This window comes from Wolffia australiana, chromosome 6, assembly GCF_029677425.1.
Source record: "Wolffia australiana isolate 7733 chromosome 6, ASM2967742v1".
Taxonomy (NCBI): domain Eukaryota; kingdom Viridiplantae; phylum Streptophyta; class Magnoliopsida; order Alismatales; family Araceae; genus Wolffia; species Wolffia australiana.
The window spans coordinates 13,183,218-13,198,266 of record NC_135840.1 but is presented as its reverse complement, the minus strand read 5'-3'; the positions used below and the strand labels follow the sequence as shown (position 1 = coordinate 13,198,266).

Genomic DNA, 15,049 nt, shown 5'->3' with positions numbered 1-15,049 from the left:
TGCTTTTATTCCAGATACCTGCCTGAAATCAAGGATGGCCAGCACGAAAGGAAATAATCATAATTCCACATAAATTTTATGTCCATAAAATTTTTATTTTTGATAATCTACGGTAGGGCCCACCTCTGTGGGGCCCACTTGGCAACCAATCAGAGCGCGAGAATCAACAGTCGATTCTCCTCGTCCCCTACCTCTTCCCTCTTCAAATACTTGAAGATTCATCTTCCATCCCTTGATCTTCTCCAGAGGTCACCCCTCTCTCTCTCTCTGCGGGCGTTGACATTTGCGAGGGGGCGATGGCGAGTATAAATGGGGGATGAGAGGATGGAGGGAGAAGAGCAGTACAAGCCTCGATCGGAGCTTCGACAGCCATGGAGAAGTTGGGTTTCTTCCTCCTCGCGGCTCTCGTCTTCTGTAGCTCGGCGCCGAGGTCGTGCCTCGCCAGTGGCGTCTCCTTCGCCTCCCTTCCCCGGTCTCTCATCGTCTCCGCCTCTCCCGAAGCCGGCCAAGGTATTCAATCGTCGGTTCCGATTTGGTTTGATCCAGGCTTCTGCGCCAAGTTTTCCGTTTTGTTCGGCTGAAATTCGTTGGGGCTGTCGCTAAGTTTTGCAGTCGTGATCTGTTCTCTTTTGCTCGAATTTCTTCGAGAATCTGGCTTCCCCCTTTGCTGCGTGAGTGTCGGCTTCAGCTAGGGCGAAATTATTCAAGCTAGAAGCTTCATCGTCAACTCACTGACTTCATCTACCCTAATTAGGGCAAAATTCTGTGAACTAACGTTGTCGTCTACCCTAATTAGGGAAAACTTAGTGCAAATCGCTAAGTTTTGCAGTCGTCATCTGTTCTCGCTCGCTCGAATTTCTTCGAGAATCTAGCTTCCCCCTTTGCTGCGTGAGTGTCGGCTTCAGCTAGGGCGAAATTATTCAAGCTAGAAGCTTTATCGTCAACTCACTGACTTCATCTACCCTAATTAGGGCAAAATTCTGTGAACTAAGCTCATGTGCTTCAAATTAACGTTGTCGTCTACCCTAATTAGTGAAGACTTCGTGTGATTCGTGAATTTTTCCAATCGTTAAATTTTGCAGTCGTGATCTGTTCTCGCACGCTCGAATTTCTTCGAGAATCTGGCTTCCCCCTTTGCTGCACGAGTTTCAGCTTCAACTAGGGCAAAAAAGTCTTCAATCTCGAAGCTTCATCTTCAACTCACTGTTGCCATCTCTCCTAATTATGGCAAAATTCATCAAGCTAGAAGCTTCATCTTGAACTCACTGACTTCATCTACCCTAGTTATGGCAAAATTCTTCAAGCTAGAAGCTTCATCTTCAACTAATTGACTCCATCTACTCTAATTATGGCAAAATTCTTCAAGCTAGAGGCTTCCTCTTCAACTTACTGTCGCCATCTCTCCTAATATGGCAAACTTCTTCGATCAAGAAGCTTCATCTTCAACTCACCGGGCTTCATCTACTCTAATTATGGCAAAATTCTTCAAGCTAGAGGCTTCCTCTTCAACTCATCATCGCCATCTCTCCTAATTATGGAAAAATTCTTCGACCAAGAGGCTTCATCTTCAACTCACCGACTTCATCTACTCTAATTATGGCAGAATTCTATAAACTAAGCTTATCTGCTTCAACTCAACATCGTCGTCTACACTAATCAGGGAAAACTTCACATAAATCGTTAGTTTCCCCCCCTCCCTAATCAAGATCCATTTCCTGGGTGTGCAGATCTGAAAGCAGGGAAAGACACGATCTCGGTGACATGGCAGCTGAACCAGAGCTTCCCCGCCGGCACCGACGCGGTGTACAAGACGATTCGGGTGGAGCTCTGCTACGCGCCGGTGAGCCAGAAGGACCGCGGCTGGAGGAAGACGAACGACAACCTCCACAAGGACAAGAGCTGCCCCTTCAAAATGGCTGACAAGCCCTACGCCATGGCTGGAAACTTGAGCTACCAGGTGACCAAGGAGATCCCCACCGCCGTGTTCTTCGTCCGAGCTTACGCCCTGGATGCGGCCGGAGTAGAGGTGGGCTATGGCCAGACCACTGACAAGGCCAAAACTCAGAATCTCTTCAAGATAGACGGCATCTCTGGCCGCTCCACCTCCATTGATGTCGCTGCCGGCTGCTTCTCTGCCTTCTCCATCGCCGCGCTCGTCGCCTTCTTCGTCATCGAGAACAAGGGCAGGAAAACCAAGTAAGCCAAAATCTCTTCTGTGTGTCTCTAAAGAAAGAAAATGGGTCCCTAGAAGTTTATGTGAGCATGTCCAGGTGTAAAATTGTGTCTTTGTTTCTAATTCCAGTGTGTTTCATTCTGTGCAAGTACGGAATGTGTGGAGAGTAGGAAGTGGAAACTAAAGAATCTGTGCTGGTGGAGTCCATCTCTGCATATTCCCAATAAAGTTAAGGAAATATAGAATGCGATGTAAACTGGTATTTTTGTTTCTGATTCCAGAATATTTCATTCTGTTGAAGAAATCAGGGACCAGAATATGAAATGTCTAGAGGGATTGGAGGGAGGATAAAAATGTTTTCTCAGAGGGAAAGGAGGCTAAATAATCTCTGTGAGGGTAGAATTATCATCTCTGCAGATTCCCCCCCAAAAAAAAGGAAAACGAAAGAGAATGAATGCATCCCTAGAAGATAATGTGCAGCTAAGTTGTAATGTAAAGTTGTCTCCATGTTTCCGATTCTGTGGAAGAAATCATGGACCAGAATATGAAAGTTGTCTCTATGCTTCCGATCCTGGTCAATCTTCATCTGGTCGATCCAATCCTGTTAGAGTCCTGATGAGATAACCGATTCTTGAAATCGTAGGGTTATAAATACCCCCGTGTAAGGTCATTAGAGGGACTTTTGGACGAAAGATCAACTTGTGGTTTCTTGGCACGAGTAGCTGTATCCGGCTTGCGTGAGGCAAGAACTCCCGATTCGGAGGTTCTTGAGAGTTTGCTCACAAATCGTTCTCTCTTCTTCTCTCTTACCTCTTCCATCTCCCCTATTCTCCTCTCTACCCCTCGTCCCATTTCTTGATTTTGTTAGATCTCCACGGGGATCGTAACAACTCCCCACCCAGGATTAATAAGAATCCAACCCAATCCGACATCAGACCCCTTATGCAGAGACTGTTATTTATACTGAATTCACTGGTAGTAGATATCAAACAATAGAAACTATGGGAGTGTTAAGGTCTGAAAACCAGCTCCATACTCGCCATCCGATCAACTCCCAGAATCTCGATCCTGTCATGGTAAACATCAACGTGCCCGAAGGCATCTGCCCCAGGGGGACACTCCAGTGCGGCCTCGAGGACCCGGTGGTGGACCCCACCAGAGTCAACGCAGTGCCCGCCGCTGTGGTCATGACCCGCAATACAAACCTTCACGCACCCGTGCCTGTGAATCACCTCCAACACGTCATCATAATTCCACAACAGCGCCTCCGGGGACGAGCAACCCGGGTGGAGCGGTACGTGGCAACACACCACAACCTTCTCCCCGTCGCGTGTTGACTTTCCCAGCACCTTGTCCAGCCACGTCAGCTGCTCCCCGCTGACCCCGCCGTTGAACATGAGGAACCTCCTTGCCAGCCCGGTCAATCCCTCGGGGCTGTTCTTGTCCGAATTCGGGTTTTTCTCTTCTAGAAGCTTCCAGGCCACCATGGTCAACGGATGGTCAAAGGGGCGGCCCAGGGCGCTGACATCGTACCCATCCAGGACCACAATTCTAAACCCCGGACGAGGCGAAAAGTGGTAATACGCCGTGTCGGACGGGGCGGGGATCTTGAGTAGTTTGACCAGGGTGGCCCGAGGGAGATTATAGAGGCAATGATTCCCAATCATGTGGTGGACTGGGCCGTCAAACTGGTCAAACTCGTTGACCATTCGTTTGACCGTTGGAAGGGACTGGCTCTTGGGGCACTTGCCATCCACAATATCGCCGAAGTTGAGGGCGAAGCTGAGGGCATTATGGTCATTCCAGGTCTTGATGGCACGCCGGAGGACGAGGACGCTGTGGTGGTAGAAGCGGGGAATGCCGAGGAAGGATTCACCATCAGGGATGTCGGCGTATTGAATGTCAGTTATTACGCCGAATGAGAAGAGGGGCTTCTTGCCTTGTGTGGTGATAGAGACGTTGGCTGGTGTCATCAGGCCTCCTCCTTCCTGTCCATTAAGTCAAAAAAGTTCAAAAAAGTTTGAACTTTTTTTTTTGAATGAAAGAAAAAGTTTGAACTTAATATCAGATGAGAAACTGTAGCCTGATTAAGCGGACATGTTAGTGAAAAGTAACCATTTGAGAACAGACAGAAAAATTGGGAGCACAAATTTAGGAAATACAATTAAATCATGAAAAACACATCATAAATTAAATCGGAAATGTAGAATCCCATTGGAGAGGAGAAATAGATAGCAGAAGCGAGTAAAGAGAGGGAGAGAGAGGGTGGAAGGGAGGGAGATTTAAATTTTGTTGGGGTGAAAGAGAAATCTCAATTTCGGCCATCCAGCTCCATTTAGGATAATTTTGTAGGTGGTATACCCCTGAAATTTGTAATCTCATCTGCAGTATTTATCATGAGAATAAGGAAATCTGCCATAGTATTGAACTCCACGGCATTAATTCCAACTTTCGAGTTTAAGATCATCAAATGAAGACTCTTTCCCGTACCTTCTACAATTCCTGCTGCTGTTGACATGTTTTTCGCAATTAACGATCAGTTCATAAAATAATCAAGATCATTAATAGCCTTGAGATCAGCAAATGTATCTTGGGGCTTTTGATGTTTTAAAGCCCTGAATCATCTGTAATATCATTGAAAGTAGCAATTTATGCAGGGGAGACGCGCCGATAAACAGCTGAAAATCCTAATAAATTGTTTATCACGCGAGATCACGTTCCTTTTAAGAAATAAGCACCGAGCTGATCCTCGCAAAGATGAACAATGACAAATGCCATCTCGTTATCACATCCTTTCGCATGTTCTTTATCATTAGAGGTTGATGTACATAACTTTATAAGTCACTCTGCCTGTTTCCCCTAATCGATTACCCCATTTGTCTCTGGAAAATTCTTGGCAAGGAGTAGCCCCGCATCACATAATCTGAAGAACATAGCGGATTCAAAGCCCACAATCCGAAATTATACAAGGACAGAAACTAATTCGCATCCATCCTCATAACAAAACAAGAAATTTTGACGAAATCGTGACAAATTAACCGTACTCACAGGCAATCCCAAGAAGGAGAAGAGCGCCGAGATTTTCTCGAGGTCCAGCAACGAGCGAAGACGTGAGATTTAAAGAAACTGGCAAAAAATAGTTTTTTAAAATACGAGATATTCTTTTCCGTCTTTGACCCCCACAAAATAACGAGATAGAGTAAAAAGGCGTATATCCTTTTTTATTGTGCAACTACTCTAAGGAAGAAGAATTCTTTGCCGTTTTCGACCCCACAAAATAACGAGATAGCGTAAAAAGGCGTGTATCTTTTTTCATTGGGCAAGTACCCTACCGAAGAAGAATTATTTTCCATCTTTGACCCCACAAGATAATGAGATAGAGTAAAAAGGCGTGTATCTTTTTTTATTGTGTAAATACTCTAACGAAGAAGAATTACCCCAGAAACTAGCGAGATAGAGTAAAAAGGCGTGTATGGTTTTTAATTGTGCAAATACTCTAACGAAGAAGAGCTCGACTAGGGTATATATACTACAGTTTAGCGATCGCTGAGCTCTGCCATGGCGGAAGAGCAAGACGGAGGAGGGGCGAAGGTGAAGAAAGGGAAGGGGAAAGGCGAGAATGGCGGTAATGGAGAGTCGACGAGGGAGTTTAGAGAAGGGGAGCTTCTTGTGGGGATGCCGAGCTTCGAGGAGGTGGAGAATGGACGGTTGAGATGCGTCGAAACGGGCCACGAGGTGTCTTCCCGTGATATGATTGAGAGCTACGGTCGGAGCAAGGGCTGCCGCGTTGCCCTAATCGATGCCGCTTTGAAGAACCAGAAGCCGCCTCTCAATATGTTCGAACAGGATCCCAAGTTCAAGTATAGCTTTTTTTCTAATCCTGCCTCATCTTCTTCCTTTCTAACTAGTTCGCTGTTGGCCATGTCTTGAAAATTTTTCTTCATGTTGATGAAAAGGCTTGATTTTTACTGTGGACACGATTCTTTGCTCCGTACGTTAATCTGATTATATTTTTGGATGAACTCTATCCGTATTCCTTTGGAAAATCCCTTTCCGAAGTTTCCGTATTCCTCAAATGGGATATTATGTTTTAAAGTATTGCGCAGTCTGATCATTTTACCTCTTCATTAAAAAAAAACTACTTCGTTGTTGGCAATGTCTTGAAAATTTTACGTCAAGTTGATGAAAAGGTTTGATTTTTACTGTGGACACGATTCTTTGCTCCGTACGTTAATCTGATTATATTTTTGGATGAACTCTATCCGTATTCCTTTGGAAAACCCCTTTCCGAAGTTTCCGTATTTCTCAAATGGGATATTATGTTTTAAAGTATTGCGCAGTCTGATCATTTTTCCTCTTCATTAAAAAAAAACTACTTCGTTGTTGGCAATGTCTTGAAAATCTTACGTCAAGTTGATGAAAAGGTTTGATTTTTACTCTGGACTCGATTCTTTGCTCCGTACGTTAATCTGATTATTTTTGTGGGTCAATTCGATCCGTATTTCTCTGAAAAATCCTTTTCTGAAGTTCCGTATTTCTCAAATAGGATCCCATGTTTTAAAGTATGGCATATTCTAATCATTTTTCCTCTTCATTCTCTCCGACTAGTTCGTTGTTGGCAATGTCTTGAAAATTTTACTTCGAGTTGATCAAAAGATTTGATTTTACTGTGGACTCGATTCGTTGCTCCATACGTTTATCTGATTATATTGTTGGACAAACTCGATCCGTATTCCTCTGGAAAATCCTAATGCCTAGATATTTTTCTTAGCGATTAATTTTTTTTAAAAATATCATTTTTATTTACTAATTTACTATAAAATAAATAAGTCTGTCCCCTGATTTAAATGCAACTTTAATGTAATAAAAAAGAAAAAATACCTTTACTGACATACATCTAAGAAAAACTTCTTACCGTAATCTTTCTCAAGTATCCGTAGTTTTCAATGGGTCCTGTTTTTCTGAATAAATTGTTGAATGGGTATTGTGTTCAAGTAAAGCTAATTTCTCATCCTGTATTCTCTTCTTCCTCTCTAACTTGTTCGTTGTTGATAATGTTCTGAAAATTTTACTTCATTTTGATTATAAAGTTTGATTTTTACCATTGGCTCGATTCTTCGCACCACGCATTAGGATGAATATACTTTTTTCTAAATAAATCTAATCGTATTGTTGGATGGAATCCATCCGTTTCCTCTGAAAAATTCTTTTCTGAGGTATCTTGCAATAATCTTTGTCAAGTATCCGTATCGTTGATCTAGGGTCCCATTATTATGTAAACCTTATTTCTCATCCTGTTTCCTCTTCGTCCTCTCTAATTAGTTCACTGTTGATAGTGTTCTGAAAATTTTACCTCAATTTTGATTTTTACTGTCGCTTCGATTCCTTGCTCCATACATCAACATATTAGATTGTTAGAGGAACTCGATCAGTACTCCTCTGGAAAATTCTTTTTTTGAAGTAACCTACCATAAACCATCTTAAGAGCGTTATATAAGAATTCCATCGATGTCAGGTGTCTTTATTCAAGATCTGATTTTCACCCAAATGGTTAGACTAATACACTTTGTCAGGTCGAAGCTTATCTGCAAGTTGACTGGGGATACGGTGAACAAATCTGAAGAGCATATTTGGAAGCACGTCAGTGGAAAGAAGTTTCAGAAAAAACTAGGTAAATGGACTGGATGGTTTCTTAAATTTCCCAATTTGCACACTTGACGAGCGCTCTCACTTCTTATTCTTGAATCAGATCAAAAGGAGAAGGACTTGACTTCTCATGGAGGGACAAAAACTAACTCCAAGAAAGGTTCATTTTCGGAAATGCAAGACATTTTCCATGTTTTATTATTTTTTTCGATTTGAAACTAAATCTTCGCAAATTATTATCCCTTTAGAAAAGATCAAGAGGGAGAAGGTCTCTACAAATGGAGATGTGAAATTTGTAGCAATGCGTGTTGAGAATCAGCAGAGCGATGTTACATACATGACAACCTCGTCGCCGAACGCTGACAAAACTGAAGATCCTGGATCTGAGGAACCTGACTTCTGGGTACCCCCTGTCGGAAGTCGTTGGGATTTTGATAATGGGAAGGATCGTTGGGAAATTGCAGCCTCTGAAACAGGTACTTGGATTTATTCTTTCGCATTATTTTCTTCGTATCATTCTTGTCGTTTTAGTAGATCTGCGTTAACTATATTCTTTCTATTTTTTTGTCTTCAATTTCTTAGTTTACCTCTATGTTTGACTTTTCCTTTTTTCTTCTTGGCTATGAGGTGTAAAATATCATTGGCTTCCTGTTGTACTTTTTCCTCAGTGTTCGTTGGATATAACCTTTTGAAGCATAGAAATCACCGTCGAATGAATGCATTCATTAGATTAGATTTGGCCAACAATAGCATCTTTCAAAGAACCGCAAGTGTCATTTTGCCCTCTGACTGTTCATTAGTAATCGAATGGGGAATGTAATTCAATTCAAACTTAAGATTCTTAAAAAAAAAAGATTCTTCAAAAAAATTCTTCCCTGATAAGAACTCTCGGGTTCTTATCAATCAGTAGGTATAGCCAACACCAACTAAAAGTATGATGCGTTAATTCAAAAAAAAAGGATTCTTCAAAAAAATTCTTCCCTGATAAGAACTCTCGGATTCTTATCAATCCGTAGGTATAGCCTACACCAACTAAAAGTATGATGCGATCAGAAACCTCCATGGGGTTATTTTTGTCATTTACATTTGTTTCTCTTTCAGTATCTTAAGCAATAAGCATGAATCTATTGGAAGTTCCCCACTGGATCAGCATATAGGCAACCGCAGCCTCTTTCTCTCTCCGCCTCCCTCTCTGATTTTCATTTTATCCCTGATACAGTGTTTTTCACTGTTTTCTACCATATTTTTTATATTTTTTGATAAAGCCAATCGTAAGGTCTAGGTGTGGTTTCATGTTTATCTTTATTTCTTTACCAGATGAAATGGACGCAGAGTACAAGACTCGACCATTAGATCTCCCTTCTAAGTATCCGTTCTGACATTCCAAACTTTAAATTCTTTTTTATCATTCTTCTGCAGTATTTTGAACAGTAGGGTTCGTCAATCTCATTTCAGGACAAAGCGCTCGTCTGCTGCTGACGGCCCCCCGAGTTTTCAAACAGGGGAAAAGAAGAAGAGCAGGACGGACTGATTGTTGGATGCACTTATCAGTATTCTTGATTTAGTCAGAAAAAAAGTATGGTTTAAATTACTTGTACCGATTGCTTTAAACTGTAATTCCTTTATTTTGTTCCAAGTTAATGAGCAATTTTTTGTAATCGCATTATGCTCTGCTCATCTATCTATACCCATTTCACGCTTTCAGTATTTTTAAAATTTTATATATTGCGCTTTGTACTGTGACAGATTAGACACTGGACACAGTTGGGTGTCCTACAAAACTGAAGACACACTTAAGCATAAACATCATAGAGGCATGTGAATTTTGACTCATGGTTAGCTGAAGGAGAATCTTGAGCAATGGAGTATGTTTTGTGCATGTATTCGAAGAAGCAAATAGTATTTAATAGATATATAAAAGGCTTCACTGACAACTAGTGCTCGCCGTCCCGATATCCATCCGATATCCGGTATCGGACAACCGATATCCGATATCCGATATCCAGGAAAAAGTGGGACGGTTCCGGATATCGGATATCGGGCGATATCCGTCTATCAGGGGTTAGACGGATATCGGTACCGGATATCGGAGGGGCAGGGACGAGGCGGATCTCGGATGCTGGATATCGGTTTTCGATATCCAGCAATTTTTGTTCAGTTGTTTGCAATCCCATATCGGAAAATTCTAATTTCCGTGAGACTATATATTCTCTCCAGCCATTTTTCAGTTAAATCTCATCTTCGCCACCCCGCGGCCCATAATTATTTAAGTTAAAATTTTAAATTATCATTATAACAAGGGTAGAGTTACCTAATATAGCTAATAAAAATGACAATAAATTTAATGTTATTTGGGGAAAATATATCGCATTTTATAGTTAGTGAATTAAATAATAATGTTAAAATGTCCTAACAACTAATGCTACTAGGTAATTAGTATGTAGTCATTTTGGAGTAAATAAAGTTGCTAATCTAGTGAATAAAAATGACAATAGATTTATTCTGACGTAACAAGTAGTGGTCTTAAGGAATAAATATATTGTTATTTTATGAAAACAAAATTATGCTTTATAGTTAGTGAATTAAATAATAATGTTAAAATGTCCTAACAACTAATGCTACTAGGTAATTAGTATGTAGTCATTTTGGAGTAAATAAAGTTGCTAATCTAGTGAATAAAAATGACAATAGATTTATTCTGACGTAACAAGTAGTGGTCTTAAGGAATAAATATATTGTTATTTTAGGAAAACAAAATTGCGTTTTATAGTTAGTGAATTAAATAATAATGTTAAAATGTCCTAACAACTAATGCTACTAGGTAATTAGTATGTAGTCATTTTGGAGTAAATAAAGTTGCTAATCTGGTGAATAAAAATAACAATTGATTTATTCTGACATAACTAGTAGTGGTATTAAGAAAATACATAGAACCATAACTAGATTGTTGTAGAATTGTTATTTTTAACTAAAAAATGTTGTTATTAAGAAATTAATATACTGTTGTTTTAAGAGAATAGAAATGTGTAATGTAGTGAATAAATATACTAGAAGAGTAAGTATATTCCTTGGCAGTATATTTAATTACAGGGATTAATTTTTTTGATTGATTCTAAGATTATTAATGTTAATATGACCTAACAACTAATGCTACTAGGTAATTAATATATAGTCATTTTGAGTAAATAAATTTACAAATATAGTGAATAAAAATAACAGTAGATTTAATAAAATTTAATATTATGCATTCAACGGGATCGTCGTAGTAATCTGGGAATATTCAATTACATATTTGGCAAATGTATCAAAATTTAAATAAATTCAAAAGAAACCATACACGTCGTTAATTCGAGATTTCTAGCAAAATTTAAACGTATGCTATGACAGTGGCCCTGTAAAAAAACGCAGTCCTAACGGCTCTGTCAGAGATTTGTGCTCAATTGATCATCACCTGCATTGCATAAGATAAGTGATAAGTAACGATAATTACATATAAATAAGAAGATCTAGTTCAGTTATGTGATGTGTACCTCGAGCGCATGCGACCACACCATCTTCGTCGTCGTCAGCATCCTCATCTAGCTCGACGTCATTGTACCAACGTTTGTTGTCCGCACGGAGCCAACACTTCACAGTGATTAGTGTTTCAATGCTTATTGGCGACAGACGCGAGCGCTTGTACGTGACAATAGCATTGCCAACCGAGAACATGCGCTCAGTAGGGGCGCTCGTCGCACATACGGATAATAGGTCCCTCGCGACAGTTGCAAGCAAGGGGAAACGCTTCGCCCCCGTCGTGGCCCACCAAGATAATGGAGTGAACACACCCTCATTTGGCACAGTCTCCGTAAGGAACTGGTTGAACTCATCCCAGGCCAATCGCGTTGTCACCGGTGCCGGTTCCACGTGTTGCATAGTGGTGCTAAGCCACTCGTCCAACTCCTCACCTCCTCGCTGCCCCTGCTCAGTGGCCCGTCTCGGAACACGGCTCGACCTGTCACCGGGCAACAACGACCGTACGTATGCGATGGTCGCCTCTCGGACCCCCGGGCGGAGCATTGCCCCTTTGTGGATTGGATCCGTCAATGGTGCGGCCGTGATCGCCTCATTCGCCCACAATATCTCCTCGTACTGTGCAAGCTTGGAAAGCATCGCTCTACACGCCTGTGCCATGTTCGAACGATCTCCTTCGTGCAAGCGTCGAATAGATGTGAAAAATATGCCGTCTTCGATTTGTTGGACCACGTCCTCCATGTGAACCTTGAGGCCGTTTATGAGATATAGGACATCGCAGATCGCTGGCGTCACTGTCTTGCAAACATGATTCATCGATACGACAAAACGACCAAGGATGCGGCAGAACTGTTTGACCAATTCCCACTCGTCCTTCAACAGCTTCGACGACGTCGCCTTTCGGCCAAAATCCGTCGAGACTTCATCAAGTACATCACGCTTCTTCACGGCGGCCGCCAACATAGTGTATGTGCTGTTCCATCGGGTTGGACAGTCTAAGACAACCATGTTGGACTCCCCGACTTCGGGGTCGTCTTCACAGGCCTGGGTGTAGAGTTCTCTTCGTTGCGTAGAGCTCCGAATACTCCGCACTAGGGTGCGTACCTTTGCAACTGCATCACCCAGACATAATGGCTTGCGTGGTCCGTCACTGTCATCAGACACTGAGTATACATCACCGAGATCATTGTCGTTGTCGCAGTCGTACTGATATGCGGTCCTCATCACATCACCTTCTTCGAGTTCCACAGCCTGGGCCAAAGGAATACTGAAGCTTTTGAACGCCGGTTGCACGACAATATTCAGAATGTGTGCAACACATGGGACGTGCCTCCTGGTGGTAAACGTCGGTTTACGCTCTTCAACTTTCTCGCCATCAAAGCCAACATCCTCTTTTTCGCCGTGGCATTATTGGTAGTAACGGCGTAGACCTGCATAATTACGTTAGACATGTAAAGTAACAAGTTCAACTAATAAAACGAGCAAGACGCTGAGTTCTGACCTTCGTCCGCAGACAGAACTCATCTAGTGCTTGGAGAACAATCGACGCCATGTTCTCCCCGTCGTGCTTGCCGATGATTTCCCGGATGGCAAGAACTCACTCTCTGTATGTCCATGTGTCGTCCATCCAGTGGACGGTGATGCCTAGCAATCCGGTCCCATTCTCCACAGTCCACGCGTCTACGGTGAGTGACACTCGCTCCACAGTCTCCCAAAGTATCCTCGCACCAAGTTTCATTTGGCCGTGCATTTGGATGGTCCACCTCTTTATGACTTTCGCACTTGGAGGATCCAAGTCGATAAGCGTCGCGTAACGCCACATATCCTTGAAGGCGACATTGTCAACAATGCTCCAGGGTGGATCTATCAGGCATACGAATCGTGCAATGAAGTTTTTCGTCTCATCTGGAGTGTGCCCTTTAATTGGCCCCCGTCGGCTAGGCTCTCTCTGTTGTTTGCTCTGCAGTCTGTCGGTGATGCGTGTCTGACCACGTTCTTCAGGAACTTCGCCCTTCAGTTCGGCATGGCGAGCTGGATGGCATGATTTGAAGTGACGCCAAAATACATTTGTGCTTTTGTCGGCTTGCCTCTTAATGGGTCTCCTCTTACTGTGCGGGTTCAACTCCCGGCACAGTAAGCATGTATAGTATCCATCTTCCATCAGCTCGAAGTAGTCAATGATGATGGAATGATTCGAACGAGGTTGACTCTGTACGGCACGAGAAGTTCCCCCCTCCGTACGTTCGGGACCTACGACCCCTGACCCAGCTCTTTCCTAGGCTGGGTCATTGCCTCCATTTGGATTCATGTTTTTGATGACATAATTTTGGTGAGCTAAATTCAACAGACTGGCATCACATGATGCCAAAGTGCAATTTATATTATGAGTCACGAAACGGATGCAATGAATATGACATTTTAAGAAAATAAAGAAACACACACCCAACAACAGGAGTCCATAGAGAAGAACAAATTCAAGAATATGGGTGTAAAGCATCTAACTGTGCACAAGTGAGCATGAACATTAACACAGAAAAAAACATAGAAAATTATACTAAAATTGACTCACCCAATGAAAGTTCATTGCGCAGACCAGGATCAATAAAACGGCTTTACAAGCATCTATTTCGTGTACCAGCGAGCACTAATAACAACAATTCAACTATATAAGAAGGGAGACGAAACGCCGGAAAAGCATTTAGAAAAACCTAAAGAAGGAAACTGAAAAAAGGGTCTCCAAAGAGAAGCGAAAAGAAACAAGCACAAACGACAGAGACTTATCTAAAAGTCCTTGTAGAGCTTGTAATAACAGAAAATAAGTTAAAAAACAGAGAAGAGAAGAAGATGATTAGAGGAAAAAAAGAAGAAGGAGAATATAGAGAAGAAGGGAAGAAAAGGGTAGATAAAGAGATTAAAGAAGAAGACGAAGAGAAAGCAACAGAGAAGAAGTAAAAAAGCAGATAAGAGAAAAACGAGGAAGAGAAATAGGGAGAGAATAAAACGGCAGAGTAGGAAATTAAAGAAGAAGAGGGTAAAAGATGAGTAGATGAGGAAGAAGGCTAAAAAAACAAAGAAGGGAAGAAAGAATGAGAGGAGAAAGTAGGGAATTAAACTGGAGAATAGGAAAACGAAGAAGATGATTAGAGGAAAACAAAAGAAGAAGGAGAATATGGAAAAGAAGGGAAGCAAAAGGCAGAAGAAGAGATTAAAGAAGAAGAAGAGAAAACAACAGAGAAGAAGTAAACAAACAGAGAAGAAAAAAACGAGGAAGAGAAAAAGGACGAGAATAAAACAGTAGAATAGGAAATTAAAGAAGAAGAGGGGAAAAATGGGTAGAAGAGGAAGAAGGCTGGAAAAACAAAGAAGGGAAGAAAGAATGAGAGGAAAAAGTAGGGAATGAAACTGGAGAGTAGGAAAATGAAGAAGATGCTTAGAGGAAAAAAAGAAGAGGGAGAATATAGAGAAGAAGGGAAGAAAGGGTAGAGAAAGAGATTAAAGAAGAAGACGAAGAGAAAGCAACAGAAACGAAGTAAAAAAGCAGATAAGAGAAAAACGAGGAAGAGAAATAGGGAGAGAATAAAACGGCAGAGTAGGAAATTAAAGAAGAAGAGTGTAAAAGATGAGTAGATGAGGAAGAAGGCTAAAAAAACAAAGAAGGGAAGAAAGAATGAGAGGAGAAAGTAGGGAATTAAACTGGAGAATAGGAAAATGAAGAAG

The 15,049-nt window shown here is 41.7% G+C and overlaps 3 protein-coding genes across 5 annotated transcripts; 2 read left to right on the top strand and 1 right to left on the bottom strand.

Annotated features, from left to right (window-relative positions):
- The first annotated feature begins 236 nt into the window (after positions 1-236).
- Positions 237-2,321, top strand: LOC144704136 (putative high-affinity nitrate transporter-activating protein 2.2). Its single transcript, XM_078576397.1, has 2 exons — positions 237-510; positions 1,728-2,321. Exons 1-2 carry the CDS (start codon positions 372-374, stop codon positions 2,198-2,200), a joined length of 612 nt encoding a protein of 203 aa, XP_078432523.1. The 5' UTR covers positions 237-371; the 3' UTR covers positions 2,201-2,321.
- A 792-nt stretch (positions 2,322-3,113) lies between these two features.
- Positions 3,114-5,281, bottom strand: LOC144704134 (manganese-dependent ADP-ribose/CDP-alcohol diphosphatase-like protein). Of its 2 annotated transcripts, XR_013581750.1 has the most exons (3): positions 5,222-5,281; positions 4,664-5,096; positions 4,221-4,555 (listed from the first exon to the last, which is right to left on the bottom strand). XR_013581750.1 is itself a non-coding variant. In XM_078576396.1 (2 exons), exon 2 carries the CDS (start codon positions 4,144-4,146, stop codon positions 3,184-3,186), a length of 963 nt encoding a protein of 320 aa, XP_078432522.1. In that variant the 5' UTR covers positions 4,147-4,161; positions 5,222-5,277; the 3' UTR covers positions 3,114-3,183. The 2 variants fall into 2 exon arrangements, 1 of the variants encoding a protein (XP_078432522.1); XM_078576396.1 differs by lacking the exons at positions 4,221-4,555; positions 4,664-5,096 and adding an exon at positions 3,114-4,161 and having other exon boundaries at positions 5,222-5,277.
- A 431-nt stretch (positions 5,282-5,712) lies between these two features.
- Positions 5,713-9,490, top strand: LOC144704796 (Surfeit locus protein 2 (SURF2)). Of its 2 annotated transcripts, XM_078577322.1 has the most exons (6): positions 5,714-6,033; positions 7,747-7,844; positions 7,923-7,979; positions 8,068-8,295; positions 9,137-9,185; positions 9,275-9,490. In XM_078577322.1, exons 1-6 carry the CDS (start codon positions 5,732-5,734, stop codon positions 9,348-9,350), a joined length of 810 nt encoding a protein of 269 aa, XP_078433448.1. In that variant the 5' UTR covers positions 5,714-5,731; the 3' UTR covers positions 9,351-9,490. The 2 variants fall into 2 exon arrangements, with proteins under 2 accessions (XP_078433449.1, XP_078433448.1); XM_078577323.1 differs by lacking the exon at positions 9,137-9,185 and having other exon boundaries at positions 5,713-6,033.
- The last annotated feature ends 5,559 nt before the right edge of the window (positions 9,491-15,049 follow it).

What these genes read in the sequence shown, in the direction of transcription:
- LOC144704136 (XM_078576397.1), top strand. Translation starts at nt 372, where the DNA reads ATGGAGAAGTTGGGTTTCTTCCTCCTCGCGGCTCTCGTCTTCTGTAGC. An exon ending in CTCTCCCGAAGCCGGCCAAG is followed by an intron (nt 511 to 1,727) that starts GTATTCAATCGT and finishes CTGGGTGTGCAG; the next exon opens with ATCTGAAAGCAGGGAAAGAC.
- LOC144704134 (XM_078576396.1), bottom strand. Translation starts at nt 4,146, where the DNA reads ATGACACCAGCCAACGTCTCTATCACCACACAAGGCAAGAAGCCCCTC.
- LOC144704796 (XM_078577322.1), top strand. Translation starts at nt 5,732, where the DNA reads ATGGCGGAAGAGCAAGACGGAGGAGGGGCGAAGGTGAAGAAAGGGAAG. An exon ending in GAAGTTTCAGAAAAAACTAG is followed by an intron (nt 7,845 to 7,922) that starts GTAAATGGACTG and finishes TTCTTGAATCAG; the next exon opens with ATCAAAAGGAGAAGGACTTG. An exon ending in AATTGCAGCCTCTGAAACAG is followed by an intron (nt 8,296 to 9,136) that starts GTACTTGGATTT and finishes TTTCTTTACCAG; the next exon opens with ATGAAATGGACGCAGAGTAC.